General features: G+C 50.4%; 1 protein-coding gene across 1 annotated transcript in view; it reads left to right on the forward strand.

Annotated features, from left to right (window-relative positions):
- The window catches only part of LOC123036390 (tyrosine-protein phosphatase non-receptor type substrate 1-like), a 69,355-nt gene extending 57,384 nt beyond the window's left edge, over positions 1 to 11,971 (forward strand). The window contains exons 6-9 of the mRNA XM_044455595.1: positions 610 to 711; positions 1,302 to 1,323; positions 4,574 to 4,613; positions 8,152 to 11,971. Of these exons, the coding sequence (XP_044311530.1) occupies positions 610 to 711; positions 1,302 to 1,323; positions 4,574 to 4,613; positions 8,152 to 8,409 (422 nt within the window). The 3' untranslated portion in view covers positions 8,410 to 11,971. The remainder of the gene's footprint in view (positions 1 to 609; positions 712 to 1,301; positions 1,324 to 4,573; positions 4,614 to 8,151) is intronic.
- Positions 11,972 to 20,669: the final 8,698 nt, after the last annotated feature.

Here is a 20,669-nt window from a genome sequence, read left to right on the forward strand (position 1 = left end):
TCTTTGTTTTAGTTGGGCTTTTGTCAGATATTATGCTGTGCCGTTGTTATTGGACCGTCCTGAGACTTTATGTATAGGATGGAATACAAAAGTTTTCAATCAATCAATAGAGGTCTGCTGCCAATTTTGCCTGCAGAAGGTCATGCTGGGAAAGTCTCCTGTCTGCCGGTAAGTGTGCACCATGCCAACCTTGAGGACTGGTCTCTTGACTTGGCATAAAACAGCCTCCTGTATTCTGGTGTTGACTTTCCCCCTTCCACATAAAACCAGCAGCAATGTGCCCTGAACCGTCAGAGCTACCTTTTTGTCTGTTGCACCCAGAATGCAGACTTTTTTGGCCCCAGAGATCCAATGTGCCTCTTCTCTGTTTGCATTTTGCAGCTTTTTGTTAGCTGGATTTAGCAGAGTTCCAGCGTGCCATCTGTACAATCTCACTCTCTCCATTTATAAAATCACTTGGTAGTTCTTGTGTTTTGTCTCAAATTGTCTTGAGCATTTAAAGTTATGATACTGTCTTCCTTTTACGGTGTCTATCCACTCCGAGTGCTCCTTTGGGGATGAGAAAGCAGAATAGCAACTCTCAAATCAACGAATCGCATCTCTTTGCAGGTAGCTCCACAAACATTTACATCATCGTTGCCGTGGTCTGTGCGCTCCTCGTCCTGCTTGTGGTAGCTGTAATCTACTTCATCCAAGTACAGCACAAAAAGGGTAAACTGAATCTTCACTGTAGTTGTGTGTCTGTTGGCCCTTTTCGATCAGCCAGCCCTCCTGGACTATTTATTTATTATCTATTTATTATTAGGGGTCTTTCTAACCCATTCATTACTGTGCTTCTCTGGATGGCTTACAATAAATCACCCGATAAATACAGCATAATAAATGCGGCATAATAACCCACGACTGGGGATAAAAACATAATTAAAATATTTAAATTTAAAATACTGGGTACATGAAAATGAAGACCGCATGGCCTGGTGGGACCCGTGGTGGAGAATCTCTCCATCCATCTCCACAATTTGCAGTTTCAGAGACTCCAGAATGACCTGCCCGAAGCAAAGGGCTGGATTCAGACAGGACCAAAATGCCTACTCGGGGCGATGCAAGAAGCATCCCAGATGGAGCTGGACAGCCACCGGGGAGGGATGGTTCTGCACTGTGCAAGGGCTGGACCTGATGGGCCTCTTTATCTGCAGCAGAGCATTTCGTGGCAAACCCTGGGCCTGTGATGGAACAGCGATTGCTCAATAGCCAGGAAAAGGTTTCCAACTAATGCGTGTCTTGTTCTTTCTTCTCTGTAGGTAAAGACCCCACATCTGTAAGGTAAGCCTGAGCAACTGGCTTGATCAGAGAGGGCACTGGCTGACTAGAGAGGGAGCTACAAATAATTCTGGGGTGGGGAACCGCTTGCAGCCTAAGGACCATCTTCCATTTCTGAAGGTCTCGGGGACCCTGTTCCAGTGGTGGGTTGGGGTTAAGGTGAACCGAGTGATCGGCAGCCAGGTGAGTACAGCCAGAAAAAGTGGGTGTGACCATCTTGGAAAGTCAGATTTGGATCCCAGGAGGGGCAGACTTGACCCACAGACCTGAGGAAAGTCCCATCATCCCCAGCCAGCATGGCTTTTGGAGTCGTTGGGTAAAGCAGGACCGTGAGAATCAGTCATCTTAAGCACCTCGCTCGTTCACTGACAGACCCAAGTGACGGGTAATGGTCCGTTTAGTAGTGGCACCAGCTGGAAGGTGCTATGTGGAGAGCTGACATTTTAAGAGAGCTTTATATGGGGCACTTCCTTCTTGTGACGTGTGGGATACACAAGAAATGTTTAACCTTGATGGTTTGTGAATTGCTGTCTGGATTTCTTTAGCCACTGCTGCTTTTTCGCTCCTCTGAGTGATCTTTGTGTTACACGTTGGGAGTTCGAGTTTTCTATGATCATATTAGTCTTCAGTGGTGTTTGCTGCCCTAATTTTTCTTAGAAACATAGAAAATAAGTGTTTAATTCCAAGCCAAGCTGGAAAATCAATGTTTCATTCCAGACTCAATATGCTTTGGTCCACTTTTACTTCCATGCCTTCTTCAGGGGCTACAAAAGCAAGCAATATATTATATCAAGTTTTTTACACAAAACAACCAGAAAACAGAAGATATAAATAAGCACAGATTGCATTAAATGTGTATTTATTTGCCCTGATTAAGGCTGCCTGCAGAGAAGTTTGGTAGCAACACTGCCTTCTAGAAGAATTCCTCCACCTTTGGCATTTCCACATCTCATGTGTCACAACTTGGAATTGAAATGGATTTATTTGGTACTGTTACCACGCCATGTGCAGGAGATGCTCAGCACTGCGAAGGAGCAAAATGTTTTTATTGTGGCGCAAAAGCTAAGTAAATGAAAACAAACTGGCTTCTGTCGGTTGCAGAAATATCCCCCACCCCCGGAGTCGAAACTTGGCAGGATCATCTTTGGCATGGTCCACAGCGGTGAATCTTCGTGGTGGAGTCCCTGTCAGCTTTCAGGTCTTGCCAGATTCTCAACTAGGCTGAGAACTGAACTTGGACTGGCCCCACCTGAGGCATTCAGGTTCTTGGTGTCAGGAGGTGAACGACAGTCCAGATTCTGGCCCAGTCCGGGGTCCCTTGCAGACTGAGATGGGTTTTTCTCTAAAATCTTCCTGAATTTTCTCCATCCATCCTGCCAGCCACAGTCGGTGCTTCTGCACAACTTTATCCTGGAGTTGTTTCAATGGCTCCTTGGTTTGCTTGATGCTGTTTGTTTAGAGATGCATTCCAACAAACGCTGGAGGTTTCCAGAAATATTTATTCTGAGTTGGTGTGACACTGGAACAGGTGGACTCCATCCATCCGTGGAGCATCTTTCAGGGTGTCCTTGCAAAGCAGGCAAATACTTATGTAACCCACAATTGCCAGCTTGCTTTGGTGAACTTTGGGCCACAATAAAACATACGTTGCATCTCCACAGTGCTGAGAACTGCAGGTACTCCATTCCACTTAAATCCATTTCCATTCCAGGTGGTAGCACGACAAAATGGAAATGTCTGGAGGTGAGAATAAAACCTTCTGCCAGGCGTTGAATAGGCTCAACACCAGTCGCTTGCAAGTGGCTGCTGAAGGCTGAGCTTAAGCTTCCATCCTCAGGGAATGATTTGGTCCTCTTGGACACAAAGGAGGAAGAGGAGGGAAAGACTGGGTCTAAACAGCACAACAGCCCATGATGCAGTGCAAACCCAGACCGATGCCCAGCAGGCGGCTTGTGTGTGGTCCCTGAGCCGCCCCAGTGGCCTGTGGCTTTGCTGTTGGGGTTTCTGGACTGATCCTGGCATGCCGTCTGGACCCCAGCGGCTGCCATTGTGGGTTGCTGGAAACTGGTCCTGGGGCACTCAGCCAAGCAGCAAAAAATCCTTGTTGTTGCTGCTGAATCACCCAGACCACCACTGGTGCCTCTGACCCTCCAACGCTCAAGTGACAGCGCTGGCTTGGTCCCCATGTCACACGTACAAGCCCTTTTGAGCTTGCTGTGCCGTTCCCCCTCCTCCATTACCTCCCCCCTCCTTTTTTTTCAGAGATCACTTCTCATTACCCTCAATTTGATAGCTGGCTTGGCACGCGCACACACACCGCAAAAACCCACGTGTGCAAATGTGTGCAAACGATTTCATCTGTCGTCATTTTTCCTTGTTGCACTTGCTCCGGTTTGTCCTTGCAGGAGTTTGCAGTGTCCTGCCTGCCTGGGCAACGTCCTGGAGGATAACAGCCGACCAGGTGCAGCAGGCAGTCAAAGCGACTGCCGAGAGCTTGATTTTTGAGCTTGCTTTGTCTTGACAGCTGTCAAGAGACACCAACCCCACAAGTGGGAAGGGGGTGACCCATGCATCCACCTCTTCTTGGGGAGATGGTCAGGAGGGCTTTTCTGGACCTGGCTCTTGTCCAGTTTTTCTCACTTTTTAGCCAAGGTGTTTGGGAAAGTCAGAAAATGTGAGCCACCCCCTTTATGAGAGCATAAAGTTTGACAGCAAGCTGTCAAAACTTCTTTTGAAAAGGAATTTTTTAAAAATAAGGTTCCCCATTCACAGGGGTAAAAAACATATTTTGAGGTTGTGACAAACCAATGACAAAATGAGGAAAAGTGGGAAGTGACGGCACACTCAGAAGTGCTCACAATCATGGCAGGAGGGCAAACAGTTCAGGACCTGCCAGGGGACCCCCCTGGGGCACTCATGGGAGGACCATGGGGGAGGAAGCCAAGATCTCAGGATCCCGCTGCCCAGGGACCAGATGCTGGTGGTTTGTTCTGCTTTCTGCTCTGCAGACGGCCCAGCAGCCTCTGGAGCCAAATTTTCTTGGAAACGGATGCTCTGGGAAACCCTCTGAGTCACGAGGGTGAGCGGGTGTGATCGCATGTTCCCCTCGAGAAGCCAAGAGCCCTTGGCACGGCCTCGCAGCCAGGCAGACTTGGGTTCTGGAATATTTCTCGAAAAGGCATGTGGTGTTAGGTTTCCATGTATTCTCCAGTGATTTTGCTTTCTGTGTTTCTTTTTCCCCCCTCTTCTTTAGGCTACATGAATCCGAAAAGGCTTCTGGGGGAATGAATCAGGTATGTTCTGCTCAATTTGGGGGGATCCTGAGAAGAGATAGAGGTTGAAGACCTCGTTTTGCCTCTCAGGAATAGTGAGCATTGTAAATCTGCCTTCATTCTGGATGAACAAGGTTTTATGCACAGGGACCCTGTCAGCTGATTCCCAATTATCTTGGGCCCCATCCATCAGTTAAGAGAAAACTCCAGACCGGCCCTCTACCTTGGCGTGCTGGCGCTGCTGACCAAGGGATCACTGTGCATGAAATATATTTAAAAGCTGCCGACCATTCGCCCTTCCCACCCAGCACATACTTTGCCTGGCAGCAGTTCTCCACGAGTGCGTGCAGAGTTCTTTCCCAGCTCTGCTCCCTGAGGTCTTTGCATCAATGCTGTGGAATGAAGGGCACAATTCTAGGTATGATTAGACAAGGAAAAAGTCCTACAACTTTTTTGTAGGACTTGTTTCAGTTTTAGCTACATAGGACTGTACTCTAACCATCTCTGCTCCAGAATACACGGAGCCTGGGGGACATGACCCCTTTCAAACCACTTCATCTTGTGGCTTCCAAATGTTGTACTGCCAAACCCCAAATAAATTAGACACTCTCTAATGGAGAGGATGCTTCCTTGAATCGCTCGGAACATACATTACTTTAAAGCCATATCTAGCAGAGACGTGTTTTCTTATTTCTCGTCTCTTTTCATTTATTGTCTTCTGTTTTTCATTTTTACTCTGAACTAAGCACATCAGGCCCAACACAATTCTCAAAAGCCAGAAATGTTAACCTGAACCCTGCCGTGCTAATTCCCAACTCAAACGGCTATTTTTACGTACTCTAGAGTTTAAAAAGAAAAGAAAAAAAAGGGGGAATATAGGTTTAAATCGTTTTCTCTGATTTAAAGTAATGTGTGTTTGGGTTGGGTGTGTTCTATGGTGAACACTTTCCCACCCAAGTGCCCTTCAGGCACCTGGGACTACCAGTCCCATTATCCATGGCCTTTAGCTATGCCGGTGAATGCAGACAGATCCAAAACAGAAGGCAGGCTGGTGAAAGATGGACTGATTGTCTGCTTCTGCCTAAGACAGCTTCAGAGTGTTCCTAGGAATCCTTCCTGACCCCAAATAGGCATTTGGTGATTACTCCCAAGGCACGTCTGCAGCAGTAACGGGTCAGGAACAGTAAGACTTTAATAGTTTTTGTGGGTCAGGTTTCTCCAACCTGATGCCCTCCAGAGGTGTCGGATTACAGCTCCCATCGTGCCCCAGCCAGCTAAGTTGGACTCCTGAGCTACAGTGTTGAAGGAATTGTAGCCTTCCACTCCTGCAGGATGCCAGCTTTGTGTGCAAGAGCTCCATACTTCCCCATCCGGAACAATAAGGACTAGCCACATGCGTTTGTTTATGATCAAGTCTTCTTTTGATTGTGACAAAGCCTGAAAGGCGTATAAAAGAAAGGTTGCCCTTTCTGCTGGGACGGCTGGCTGCGAGATTTTTGTTTCTTCCCTCGGCAAATAATGCCACAAAATATTGCTTGCTGATGAAAAGGCCCAGCTGCGCCACCGTCCCGGCGAGATTTATTTTTAGAGGTTTTCTTTTGTGCGGCACAATTGTGCGATTTCGCTGAGCAAACTCGGCTCCCTCCACCCTGCGCCAGGCTGTCTTTCTTGCCGTCCTTGGAGCCACTTGCATCGAAGCGCAGCTGGTGCCAAAACCGGGAAGACGTCACTCCCCCGGGACAATAGTCCCGTGATGCGGGTCTTGGTGTGCCAAGAACCCTCTGTGACAATCCCAGCACCACTGCCGTGTGTGTGTGTGGAACAACACCAGATTCACACCAGCAGGCATTTGCCTTTGCCTTTGGGCTCCGATTTTGCAAGCAGTGGCTCGCCGGGCCCAGCTGCTTCCGTGCCGTGCCGTTTCCATCCACAGACATGGAGCAAAGCATTTGCTCCCGTCCTGGGGAAGAAGACTTTGAACCTGTAAAGGGGGGGCTTGTCTGGGGAAGGCCAGACTTGAGCCAAGTCCTGTTGGCACTTTGATTTCATCATTATCCTAAAATCTTTCTTTAATCGGTTATGAAGACGTCCATTTACTCCGCCGTTCCGTCAGTCCTGTGTGTTTCAAAGTGTGATTTGCAATATGCAAATTAAAACCGATCACCATACTGAAAACTGAAAAGGAAAGACTGTAGGGTGACGGGGACAGTAGGGAAATCCTCATACCTGTCCCGTTCGAGCAAAATAACGCACCCCATATGCCTGCTGCTTCATGCCTTTGGACAGAGCTGTGTGCTGAGGAGCTAAAAGGTAAATTTAACCATAGGGGACAGAGCAGAGAAACAACAGAGAGAGCGGAAGGACTGTGCTGCACATGAAAAGCCTCATGCAAAGGCACCCCAGCTCCATTGTTCAGCACAAGTAGCACCTTTCATGGCCACGTGTGGCGCCCCCCTTTCATGTGGCTCCCCCTCTTCAGTTTGGGACTTCCTGGTCCACCTCCCACCTGCCACATCCTTGCCCAGAAGCTTCCTGGCCAGAAGGACGTGCGTGTTGCTCACACGGGGCTGATCCTCTCAGCCTCAAAGCACGGCCTCTGGGAAGCTGGGCGTTGCTGCACTGTGGACTTCCTGGAGGACCTCCTGGCTTGAGCCACTGTGGGGGAAACGGTGCTGGGCTAGACTAGATCGGCCGTCCTTGAATTGGACCTTCTAAATATGTTGGACTGCGGCTGGTTCCCATCCTGAACGGGAATGCTGGGAAGCATGGTGTGTCAGATCTAGAATTGTTGATATGCATTTTAATTTGGGTTTAGATTTTGCAAGATAACCTTTTAATGATGTGTTTACTGGTGTTTGCATTTTGTATAGTATTATTATGTGTTGTACGCTGCCCAGAGAACTTCAGCTATCAGGCAGTATAGAAAATGGATGGAAGGAAGGAAGGAAGGAAGGAAGGAAGGAAGGAAGGAAGGAAGGAAGGCTGTCTGAGACGGACAAGTCATAGAATCCTAGAATAGTAGAGCTGGAAGGGGCCAGAACACCATCAGGTCCAAGCCCCTGCTATTGCAGGACACTAAATGACACCCATTCAGAAGACTGTCCAGATGCTTTTTTTAAATGTCTCCAGGAAGAGGGAGCCCACAAACTCCCCAGGTAATAGGCTCCATTGTCCTACTGCTCTGACAGTGAGGAGATTCTTCCTGGGGTCTAGTCTAGTCTGAATCTGATTTCTTTTAATTTAAATCCATTGTTCTGTGTCCTGCACTCTGGAACGGCCGAGAAGAGATCGCGTCCTTCCAGGGCCATCTTAACGCATGGGCCTGATGGGCACTTGCCCCTGGGCCCCATACTAATCTGTGTATGTTAACCCTTGGAAAATTGGAAAACTTCCAAAATTAACAGTAGTTGTAGTTGTCGTAGGGGCCCCAGCGCACTGCTTTGCCCGGTGCCCATCACGCTGTTCAGACAGCCCTGCGTCCTTCCTCTTGGTGTCAGCCTGGTGGCAATCCTTTTTGGGCCCGGCTTCTCATGAGCTCCATCTCCTTCTCCCCCCTTAGGACCCCGATCCCAACAACGTCACCTACGCAGACCTAAACTTCGACAAGTCCCCGCCAAAGAGCCCCCCGCAGGTGGCGGATCTCAGCCAGCAGTCCGAATATGCCAGCATCCAGACCGGCAAACCAGCCGCCAACGACGACAACGTCACCTATGCAGATTTGGACATGGTGCACCTGAGCAAAGGACCCAAGAGACCGGCTCCGCGGCCCGAGCAGGCCGGCTCGGAGTACGCCAGCGTCGAAGTGCAGAGCAAATGATTCCTGGCTCCCGGCTGGCCCTCCGGCAGGGCTGCCCAAGACCTCCTTGGCCTCGGCCTCGTCCTCACGCTAGGCCTCCGTGGAGTCACCCTGGGGCCGCCTGCCAGGCAGGGCTCCTGCAGCTTCTTCGAGTGGAACTTCAGGTGTGCGGCCAAGGTCGAGCAGGAAGCAAATCGGTGCTACTACACACACATTGCATCCTGATGTTTGGACCGGTTCATCGTGCCTCTTCCTCCCCCGTTAACCCAGTGGATGGGAGAGGCCCAGACCGACGAAGGCTTGGCACAGCTTTTCGCACTGGAGCAAGGACTTGCGAGTCATCGGCACACAAGACCGAGCGAGAGATGCATCAAGGGGGTCCGTCCTCTCTGGCACGTCTTCTCTCCTTCCTTCCGAGGTGACAGAGTCTTCTCCGCAGCTGTCTTCAAATGCCTCCTCCCATTTGATCACCCCAGGCAACTCTGCCAGGGGAAGGAAGCTCTGGGAAGCGATCTGCTCTTGAGGAGACTTGGAGATACGCAAGAGAAAGGAAGGCCCTCTTTCCCTGGGCGTGGGAAGCTGCTTTCGGCACCAAGATGTCTGTTTCACTTTGTATTGCTATAATCCACAGAAACGTCTCTCTCTCTCTCTCTCTCTCTCGCTCTCTCTCTCTCTCGCTCTCTCTCTCTCTCCCCTTGACAATATGTCTTGGGACAGTGCCTCTTTGAGATGCAGCAACTAGTTGTGGGTCCAAACTTCCCTCTTTCCATCTCACCTAGCCCTGAGGCCTTCCCCTGGCAAAGCCAAATCTGTAGAAAGCCTTTCGACATGTCCTCCTCCCTTTTCTTTTCCAATCTGCTTTCATTTTTCTTTCCCAAGTGTTATTAGGACAGGGAGGCCTTGGACTCGCGCTGCAGCCTCTGTGATAGGCTTGAGCCTTAGACAACTAGGGACCAAGCTAAGGAATCTTTTTGGTTCCTCTACCTTCCGGTACCCTCTTCATTTCCTTCCAGAACCCTTCTGAAATCTGGCTAAATGGATACATGTGTGCATCCATGTATGTGTGACACACACACACACAAATATAGACACATGCATGCACGCACACGCTTGACAAGTGGCTGTCTTTTCTCAGTCATCAAAAACAAGGCAACTTGTGGGATCGGAGGAGAACGTGCCTCCCAAGCCAGCTCTTCCCCGGTGAGCGCGTCTGCCCATCTCTGGACCCCCTAGCTGCCCCACAACTGCACCCAGGCCAGGGGGGCCCCTGACCTGCACGCTCCCTCAGCTCCACCAAGGACGTGGCTCTGCCTGGGAAGTTCACTGGGCTCACAAATGCGCAGTAACCCAAACCAACCAGCTGGCCCGGGATGGGACAGAGCTGGCCACAGGACTTGGGGGAGCGGCCACAGAGGGAGGGAGGAGGCAGCTCGGAGGGCACAGCAGGCCTGATGTCCCACCTGTGACCTGTGAGGGAGCAGCCCCTGTGCAAGCACCTCCACCCGGGGCCAGAACGGCGGACAGTCTTGCTGCACCTTGACCCCGCACCTTCTGGTCACCCAGCTCGTCCCCTCCCGCGATGTCCAGCCACGCTCTTCCATGCCGAGAGGATTGCGCTCGCCTTCCGGGACTTCCATCTTGGCCAGACCCACGGCATTTCTCCGCTTCTCCTTTGGCCTTGCCCATTTTCCACCCCGATGCGCAGGGAACGTGGGGAGACCACAGGAGAAAAGAATAGCACTTCTCTGCCCACAGGGGCTGGGGGGTCAGCCCCCCCAAGAGATGTTGTACCACCCTGTGTTGACTGTTCAGCATTATAACTGTTTACTCCTTTTAGAACTAAAAAAACAAAAAAATACCAGTATTTGTGTGTGTTCTTTGTAAGTGGGTGTAGTACTGTGTACTTAGCACTAGTGTGAAAAGCACAAAAACAGAGTAAGGGATGAAGTGCTGGGGAGAAAATTAACGCCAAACTGTCTTTTCCCAATGACTGAGGCATCATAACCAACCTTCTGTGTCTCCCGCCGCTGGTAACCAAAACTCCTCCTCTTGTTTTCTTGCGGCTCTATGTTCCTTTTCTTTGTTGTTATTATTATTATTATGCAGTTTTGTGACTAACGGAAATGTGGCAGGTACGAAAGGAAGCAGGAACGAGTGCTGTGGGAGAAGTGATGTCTTCCAAATCTTCTTCCACCAATTCTCCACCCACACCTTAGATCCATCTTTGACCCGAGGAGGTTTCCAGGTGCAGGATGATGAGAATGAAACTTCAGTGGGGTTTAGCTGGTAGAATCTTAAAGGATTTTGCATTCTCCTTGGAAGACAGATGATAAGTTCCACGTATCATTTCCATGTCTTCTGGCTGTTAACAGATGGCTTCCAGTTGGCCCACTGATGTCCATTGTGTAGCCTCTGGTCTATTATCCTCCCTGCACACTTTGAAGAATGCCATAACCATGAAAGCATGTTGGAGACACAGAAACAACTCCTCTTTGGGACTCTGAATAGTGCAGAGGAAACATTTTGGGCTCACTGACAATGCTTCATTCTCCTGCCGGACTGTCTTTATAATGTCATTTGGGAAGACATCTACCTTCCTAGTATGAGAAAGGGGAGACTTAAGTGTGTGAAATGTAGATGCCGTCCTGGAATTTCGCAAATTGTAGGCTTCTCATGGAAGCATCTTGTCCTCCTGATGTTCTGAGGAAATCTCCCTTCTGCCACTTCCTCTGGGCTGTTTCCATTTTTTTTTAAAGAGGTGAACTGAGAAATACAGTGTTTGGGTGGTCCTCAGAGCAAACCAGATGTCCCCATAAGCAAGCAGCTGCTGCCAAAAATGGCAACCCCATGCCTTCTTCCTTCTTCCTCTTCGATACTGTCTCACCCAACTTGGCCGTGGACATTCTGCAGTTCCTCACCCCAGATTCCACAGCACTGGCTGCTGAGAAAAACCAGATCTTCGCGACATGACTCCGTGTCATGAAGATCCAGTAGGGTGGTGTAAATTGGTGAGCTGCAGCAGCGAGGGGTTGGACCTGATGGTCTTCTTGGCCCCTTCCAACTCTACTATTCTATGAGTCTATGATTCCGTGTGTACGTTTGAAAGACGTTATGCAGGGGGAGAAGGAAGTCAGCCTGTGGACGCCATTCTGGGTACACGGTCTTTGGTCACCATGGCTGTGTCTTACCTTACCTGGGCCCTGAGACAAGACGGCAATGTAATACCAGCTGGTCAGTGCCCCTTCCTGTGCGCCCCATCCGTTCCCTTCTCTTCAGTGGCGTTAGATGGGGGTGAATGAAAGTCCACCGATACGGTTGCTTGGAATACTTTAGCTGGTCAGGGCCAGCCCCAGCCGGAGGCGTGGAAGCCACTCTGCGTAGCCTCGTCTTTAGCCCTGGTTTTTCAGGGAGGAATATGGGGCCAGGGAGGAGGGAAATCCCATGAAGCAGTTTGGATATATTTGTTGTGGAGAAAAAATAAAATAGGTGATTGTTCGTATGAATTGCACCTTAAGTTTTGTTTTTTTCATTTTGTTTTGTTTTTCGCTTGCAAGATATTTTTGTAATAAAAGGTTAAAAGTCTGCATCATCCGTGTGTCCATGTGAATGACAATGGCAAAGTTGACTTTGGACAAGTAAGCCTGCTAGTCAAAATATGAAATGTTGTCTCTCTCTCTGCAGAAGAGCAGAAAGCTAGACCCCATGAAAGGTTCAGTTTTGGCAGTCCCACCCAAATATTTGAAGGCAGCAATTTAAATATGAAAATAGCTTGTGCTGCAGAAATCTATGCACGCATGAACCAATAATTATCAAAAGATGCAATCTACAATTACACAGAACTGTTATTATGATGGAAAGTCCAATTCCAGTTTGTTCTTCATTCAGAAGGAGAACAATAATTCTAATTATTATTGTGTGGACTTTGGTTACAGCTGTTTAGAGCACAGAATAATCATTTGACTGTCAGCCATCGCCACCATGGGACAGACAGAGGACTGGATTGGAGCCCCTTAGTTCCCCAGCGGCACACAAAAAATGTGGTTTTGACTCAAGTCTTCCTGAAATGCACATATATAAACAACTCTATGTAACTATGGATTGCATCTGTTTGCATAATTACCAGCTGATGAGCTGGTTTTGCAATAAAGGTTATTGCCATATGTTATTATTTATGCAGTGCCAACAATATAGATGACAACTTCATGGCATTCACATGAAGAAAGCAGATCCTTGCCGCAAGGAGCTCGCATCCTTAATTTTGACAAAAGTTTAGAACGCAAGCTAAACGTGGGCCAGAACATGGCAGGGAGGGCACAGAATCAAGGCGCAAAAGTGATAGGGGATGAAAGCACATGTGGTTTTGCATGCTTGGAGTTTGTTGTGAATGAAAAAGGTAGGCGAATCAAGAGCTGGGTGGAAGAGATGGGTCTCGAGGCAGGGGTAAGTGGGGTGGCCCCATGGAGATATCCCGGATGGCACTTCCGGCTTGGACTGGAGCAAATCCGATCGGAATCCATCCCTCCAAGCATTCCTGGGCTTCTGCTTGCGCTCAGCCTGCTCCTGCAAAACAAGCTGGAAGGGAGGAAGCCCGCGGACCTACACAGAACACTGCTTGTGACGGACGGCTTCCTTCCGCATCAGTGGCAGCAGCCCTAAAGGTGGTTGCGGGTGACGCGGGGGAGGAGCACAGCTCACACAGCAGTCTTGGGGGCCTCGATTCGTGGGCACACCTGCCAGGGCCTCAGATTCCCACCCCCAGATGGATTCCGTGCACCCCTGCTTCCAGGAATAGGCAAGGGGCCACGGGGGGCATCCTTCGAACTGGCAAGAAGGGCTCCGGGTGATTCTGGCCGAACTCTGGGCAGGCTCTTGCGTTCACTGAACCACGGATGCCCTTGAACAGATGGCTAGAGGGCCGAGAGCCGTCCTGTGCGCTTCTGCCCCCTCTGGCCACAGGAGGGAATGGCAAGGAGATCGGCCATGCCCACCAAGGAAGCTGCCTGCTCCCGAAGGCCAGAGCAGGTCGGAATACTTCCCGGACCCCTGAAGGCTCCCAGTCAGGCTTGTTTCCCAGTCCAAAGTGCTTGCTGGCTGCAGACGGAGCTTCACAGGAGCTGGTCAGATAGGTCAGTGTTGGAGGCCTTCCAAATCTCTCCGCAGATTGCCCCAAGAGGCTCCTTCTCACGCCTGGTGCCGCTGGGTTTCCTTCCTTGGCTACAACTCCGTAGGAAGACACTTTGCAGAAATGAAAGGGCCTCAGGAATGATAATCCATGCAATGAATAGCTTTCACCTGAGGGATTCTGCTTCTGTGAACAAAGGAGAAAATTGAAAAATGCCAGCAGGACATTCCGGTGCTTCCCGCAGGAGCCTCTGAAGTTCTCAAATCCCCTTAACCTTGATGTCTCAGCTGCCCAATAGAACCAAAACAAAAGAACCAAGTGGCACAGGTGAGTCAGGACAGAATCGTTTCCAAATGGGTTCCTTTATAACACGTTAAGTGCTTGAAACGTGTTCCTGCCCATTTTCATCTCAGCAAGCGCGGAGCTGAACACTCAGAAGGAGCAGAGGGAAACTCAGTCTGGGAAATACCTTCTAGATCAGACTTCTGTGTGCTGGAGCTACACGGATGATTTAGACTGCAAATCTGCCGTCGTGGTCAGTGTTTGGGGATGGTGGGAGCTGTAGTCCAACACATTCAGGGCACCAGGCTTCACCCAGGAGACTACATCACACACAACAACATGAGTTCTTCAACATGAGCACAGTGGGAAGTTACTGCGCAGACTAGAGGGGCCCTGAACCTTCAGGGGGGACCAGAGGGGTCCAAAGCACCCCTGCAGGAATTTACTTGCCTCTACTTCTTCACAGCAGAGAGGGGCAAGAGGGAAAAGCGCAGAGCGGTGGGGTTGCTGTCTGGACAAGGCGGTGAGGTGGTTGAGGTAGCAGAAACCCCCCTTCCTGGCACAACAGTTTGACGGCGGAAGCGTGAGGGATGTCTCTGGTGACGGATGAGGGTTCACGCTGACCTGTTCCTGCAGATCTCCGCAGCATCCACAAGGGGGCCGGTGCTCCCGGGTCCATCTCCTTGGGCCACACATGGGGGCCTCCAGTGGGGCCGCTGGGCAAACCCAGCAATGGACCAGGAGCATTTTGGTCCCGCTCAGGCCAGTTCCTCTTATGCTCTTATCCCGAGGGGCTCCTCTTGGGTGGTGTACGATGCATCCCCTTGGAGATGCATCCCAGCGCCTTTTGCGGAAGCACAAAACATATTGGGGGGCACACTTCTGGGGTCGTGCACCATGTTCCTTGAGCCTCCCTCTCCCATGGAAAGTAGGAGGAGGGAAGGCACAGAAAAGCTGAGCTCCGATGCAGAACAGCCGGCTTTGCACGGTGGGGGCCCTTCCTGTTCACAGGTAACCCTGAAGCTCTTCTTTGCAGATTGAGTTACACGGATCAGCTTTTCCAAGCTCTTTTTAGAGCATGTGGCATTTACGATCCCCGGGGAAACAGAAAGCCCACCCACATGGGTTAATTCAAGAGACAGTAACAGGGCTGGAGTTCATACTGAGCCCCAGCCCCAGGATAAGTTGCAACTCAACGTCTTAAGAATGCAAGCATCCAATCAGGCCAGAGTTCAGGATTCCCATTAAGTCTGGGCAAAGAAATATCCTCAGGGATGCTGGCAATAAAATGTCCTCGGCAAAAGCCCTTCAGCCTCAGCACCAGCTTCAAGGTGCTCCTAAAGTTTCCCTTCTCACCTGACCGGGATCAGGTACCTGCATCTGTGGGCAGGGATGACTCCATCCCACCTTTTCACTGCTACCTGGGTGACAGGTCCACAGCTCAATAACTGGGCACACGCTCCACCCACAGACTGCTGCCCAATTCAAATACCGGGCACCTCCACCTTGCTCTTTTAGTATTTCTGAGCCTGCCTCCATGGCTCTCAATGCCGGGATGCAGCTCCCAGAGCTTCTGTGAAATCAGATTCAGCTTTTGGGCTGGCAGCATTCCAATTACCCTGTAGGTGGATGAGTGTTTGTGCTTTAACTGGCTACCTGACACCCCAAACGTACTGTACTGTTCTCATTCTTCCTGCCCTCCATGCCAAGGTTTGGGGAAGACCATCAGACAAGGGAAAGTTGAAGGCAGAGGAAGGCCAGATATGAGATGGATGGACTCCACTGGGGAAGCCGCAGCCATGAGCTGAAGAACTGAATAGGGCTGTCTTGGATAGGGCACTTGGAGGACCATCATCCACAGGGGTGCCTAAGTAGAGACAGCCTGAGGTCACATAACAACAGCTTCACATTCTATCCCTTTAGCGCCCCAGCAGGATGTAGTTTAGCAGCTGGTACCCTTCCAAATTCTGCAAAGTGGGCCACCTGGTCAGTTCCGGGCAACACTTTCAGACATGGTTGGAGAGGTTTGCACACCACAATCTTCCTCCAACCCAAAGCCTTCCAGACGTATTTTTGCTGCCAAAGGAAAATTAGCAAGTTTTTGTAAACACAGTCAATTACTTTCTATCCCTTTCAACTTTCTGATGTTACCTCTGCTGCCAGTATCAGTGAAGTAGTTCAGAAAGTGTCAAGTTTATGGACAGAGCCATGTGAGTGTAGGAAAGATTTCTGGAACATTCTAAGATTGGAGTCAGTGCAGCAAAGGGCCACTAGGATGGTGGCTGGTTTGCAGGGTAAGCCAGATGAGGAGAGGCTGAGGGAGCCGGGTCTTTTCAGCCTTGAGAGGAGGAGACTCTGAGGGGATCTGTTGGTGACATATAAGTAGATGAGGGGTGTCACACAGAGGTGGGTTGTGACCTGTTTTCCCCTGGGGAGGGCAGGACATGTTCCAATGGAGCAAAGTTCAGGAAAACAAGATTTAGGGTGGGTGCCAGAAAGCACTTCCTGACAGTTAGGACCCCGAGGGTATGGAATGGGCTTCCACAGGAGGTGGTTGAAGCACCATTGGTGAGGGTGTTCAAGGACATGCACATGGTAGACATGTCATGAGTGGAGCCGGCCGAAGCTGGAGGTCAGACTAGATGGCCCGGGAGACCCCTTCTGACTCGTTCTGTTTCTAGGTTCTGTTTCCAAGACAGAAGTTCCAAGTTTTGCTTTCACACTTTGTGTCTCTGCATTCCACTTTCCTACCACCAGGCGGAGCTCATACACCACCTTTGACTGAGGGAGCAAGATTTCTCCTCTTGCCGGGAATGCTGGTCCACCCGCACCTTGAACACTGCTTTGGGAGAGGCATATCAACCACGTGGCAATTCTGAGTCCATTTCCCCAGAATTAATCCTACCAAGCAGAAATTGCAGACTGCAAACTAACGTTGCTTCTTGAACTCTATGACTGCACAGTGAAGGTGAAGATATTTTTGATTTGAGTTGATTTGGAGGGCCAAAGAAATGGATCCCGGCCAGATGGCAAGGTGAGGCTCAGCCTGTGAAGCTCTCCTATTGCAGACTGAAATCAGTTTGGAGGCAGAACAAAGCAATCACTGCTTTGCAATGAAACCAGAACACCATAGCTAAATGCCGTGAAGTAACTGCATTCTCTCTGAAGCTACCACCTGGTGACCCATTCAACAAAAAGCCCCCTGCCAACTGTTGGGAGAAGTGAATTCTGAAGTCTGCTTCCTTTTCCATATCTGAGGGAGATGGAATCGTCAGTGCGCTTTGCCTAGTTGGTGCTTCTGAGAGCCCCTAACGCACCAGGGGCTACTTTCCCTGTTTTCCCCTCCCAGTTACTCCCGTGCATGTAGGAGCAAGCGCAGGTTATCTTCTGCAGGTCAACACTGGACGCAGACTCCTGGTGTCTCCACACAGAGAGTTCTTCTATGGCTTGGGCGCATCCTCCAAAATAATTCCCCTTAATCTGGCTTCCAGTGCTATGCTTTGTGTTATCCATCTGGATGAAGATGTTGTGGTCAGTCTGGGGTGGCTTAGAATGGTCCGTGCAGCCGGACCATGCTCAGGTCTAAAGGGAAGAAATCTCAGTCCCACGGTCCATTGCAGCTCCTGCTAGATGTCTCCTCACCTGGATGCTGGCACTGAGATGTGAACGCCTTGGCCGAAGGCACCTGCAGTCCAAGAACCTCCTCTTAGGGAGTTTCCAAGCCCACTAAGACCTCGTCCCCAAAACTCTTTGACTGGCAAAACTGTCCAGGTGCCAAACGAGGAGGAATCTTCAAAAGCTGGGGATGGTTGGGGCGCAGGGCTCCAAGAAAGGGACCTGCTGCAGCCACCAAAGGAAATGCAGCCCAGGTGTGCAAACAAGCAAGGAGGCAGCAGGAAATAGCTGCACGGTCTTTTTCCGTTGCGTTTGCCGCTTGGCACAGAATTGCCACTCTGAACTTCTTGCTGCTTTGTGCTCTGAGGCCACCAACTGTTTCCCATCCTGTACTTTTTTGCATGGATCCCTAATGCATATTTAACCCTCTTTTCAGCAACCGCATTTGAAAGGGGAGGGTCACAAGGCGGTGCACCCCGTTATTGGCAGGGGTGCACAAGGAACCTGTCTAGGCATGGGGATGCTTTCGATTCCCTGGGCTTGGCTCCCCAGACTCTGCTGTGCAGTGGCCCTCAGTCCAGGTTTACGGCTCGTGGGCTCAGCATTCATGGGCTGCTCTCTAGGCATTCAGCCCACGGGCTGTGCAAGCTGCACCAGGCACAGGAGAAGGCGGGTTGCTGGGGGCCCTGGGAAAGTTGCCAGGTGCGAGCCCTTCGCAGTGCCTCTCTTCCACACCAGGGCTGCTGCTCCAGGGCTTCCACTCATAGCCAGGGGCCTGTGCTTGCAAGCCACCCCAGGAGGGCAACTGCATTGTCACACCAAAGAGGAAATGAACCGTGTCCCTTTCTGCATTTAGGACATCCAGATGCAAGCAAAGGACAATCGCTGCCCTCAGTTTAAGGTCTGGAACAATTGTGGAGAATATGTCTTTTCAATAGCTGTTACCAAGGACACCTAAATCAAGCTTCCAGCTGAAGAGGAGGCCACATCCAGCTACTGAGGCCCTAACGATTGGGATAGGCCGTCTTTTTAACCTCCTTGCAGTTTATCTGCAGGTCCTTTGCTGGAAGCCTTTTCTCTGAGGCAGATGGTCCTTTGGTCTCGCACAACAGCACTGCCTCTTCACATGTTGAGGAAGAAGCCAGGAACTTTCATACTTTTGTAGAAGAATGAGATATGGGGGACCTCATTTTTGCATATCAAAGCTTCCCCTACCTCAGTTCCCACCACCACCACTATTCCTCACCTGAGAAAGGTCCCACTTGGCTACCTGGGGTTAGCCCATTGCATGGAGGTGACGGTTCCCAGATCCAGCTCCATCTGCGTCTGCCTTCTCCTCTTTTCCACGGTTTCAGTTTTGCCCCCCCTGGGTCTGCGTGTTCTTCAGCTGTCGCCATGGTAACTGTTTGTTGTTTGCAGGCTGTTTCTCCTAAGTTGGAAGGTTGTAGAGGGATACATCATCCCCTATTAGAAGGATGACCTTCAGGGTGAGATTTCGGTGGGCCGCCGCATCCATGGATGGAAAATACCTCCCACTGAACGTTCCGCAAAGTAGTTGCCATAACTACCAACCCTGAGCAGATACACGAGAACCCTGATTCCCAGGTGGGTGGGGTGACCTCCCCAGCATGGAGGACCTCCCCAGAAGGAGCAGGTGCAGCCACGAAGAAAGAGGCTGCTCCTCCTGTAGCCCTCTCCTCTCGGAGCAATTTTAGCACGTATGCTCAAAATACAGAAAGGAACAAGGAGGCTTCTCCCACACCCAGCATGGCCAAAATGCAGTCTCCAAGCAGCACTCAAGGAGGGTCCAAAGCCATGTGGCAGAACAGATGCCTCACATGCAGAAGGGTTGGTTTTCAGGAGAAGCTGGCGTCTCCCGCGTCGCTGGGGCAATGTGGAGAAGTGCGTGGCTCCAAGAAGCAGCCCGGAAATGTTTTCAGCACCACGGATAGCTCCTCGAAAGCTGCGGCTGAGGGCCCCTAGATGCGGCAATGAGGGGGCCGCTGGCTCGGCCTGCCCCTGCTCTTCACCATCACCCCACTGCTTGCTCTGGCCCAGAGGGAAGGGCAAGCAGCCAAGCCAACAGCTGTGCCATCTCCGTGCCGCTCCGCTGGGCCAGTGAGGGCAGGAAGTGTGGAAGCGGCGTGGGAGAACGTCAGGAAACGGAGACCTGGTGGAAGTTCTCGAAATTGGAGCAGTGGAGGGGAAAACATGTTTCTCCTTCCCTCCTAATAGGAGAACCCCAAGGCATCCTCCCATGCAGCTGGCAGGTGGGGGATCCAGGACAGATCCAAGGAAGGATTTCACCTCCACAAATGTAGCGATGGACACCAATCTGGGGGCTACGAGAGGGGAGTTTGGCACAGTCATGGAGGAGGAGGCTGTCTCTGGAGACCGCCAGCTTTGCTGGCTATGTGCTACCTCCGTTGCCAGCGGCAACGTGCTTCTGTGCTCCAGTTGCTGAGGCGCTTGGGCAGGTGGAGGTCTTGCACCCACCTGCCTGAGGGATTCTGTGTGGGCAGCTGGCCTGCAACTGTGTGAGCCGAGTGCTGGCCCGGAAGGACCACTGGCCTGATGTTCTCATGGTCTTACGGAGATCATGTCCTGCACAGTCCGCTGGAGGAGCAGGATGGCCTGCTGTGCACAGGGCCCCTGGAGGGCCATTGGTCCGTGCCTTGGCATCCATCAATAAAGACCTCAAGGCACCAGTGGCAACCAACCATTCCTGGTGCTGGCCCTTTAGACGGCCAGTGCCTGGAAAGTCAGTGACTATGTTCAGAAGCATATTCTGAATGAAACCAAAGCTTTCTATCGAGCCATATGAATGAAGCAGGATGAGATCCCTTTTTTTTTTAATAAAGATTTTATTAAGATTTTAAACTAAAAACATCAATCATCAAATACATTGGACATACTGGGTCAGCCCCCTACTACATATCTTTTCAACATTCTATAGTCATATTCAAATTGATTTATAAAAATTTTAAAACATCTTTAAATCTAAGCCATCCCGTTTTTCCAGCCAATCATAAAAAAGGTCCCAGGTTTGATAGAAGTCAGTATCTTCTTTCTCCTTCAGTGATAGAGTCAATCCGTCCATTTCTGCACAGTCCAGAATTTTTTTAAAAATCAGTTCAGCAGTGGATAATTCCTCACTCTTCCAGTATTGAGCAAGCGCGATCCTCGCCACTGTGATTAGATGTGACATCAAATACATTTCTTGTTTGCTAATATCTTCCATTATGATGCCTAACAAGAAAAT

The sequence above is a fragment of the Varanus komodoensis genome, unplaced genomic scaffold (genome assembly GCF_004798865.1).
Source record: "Varanus komodoensis strain SLA01 unplaced genomic scaffold, ASM479886v1 scaffold8, whole genome shotgun sequence".
Lineage (NCBI taxonomy): Eukaryota > Metazoa > Chordata > Lepidosauria > Squamata > Varanidae > Varanus > Varanus komodoensis.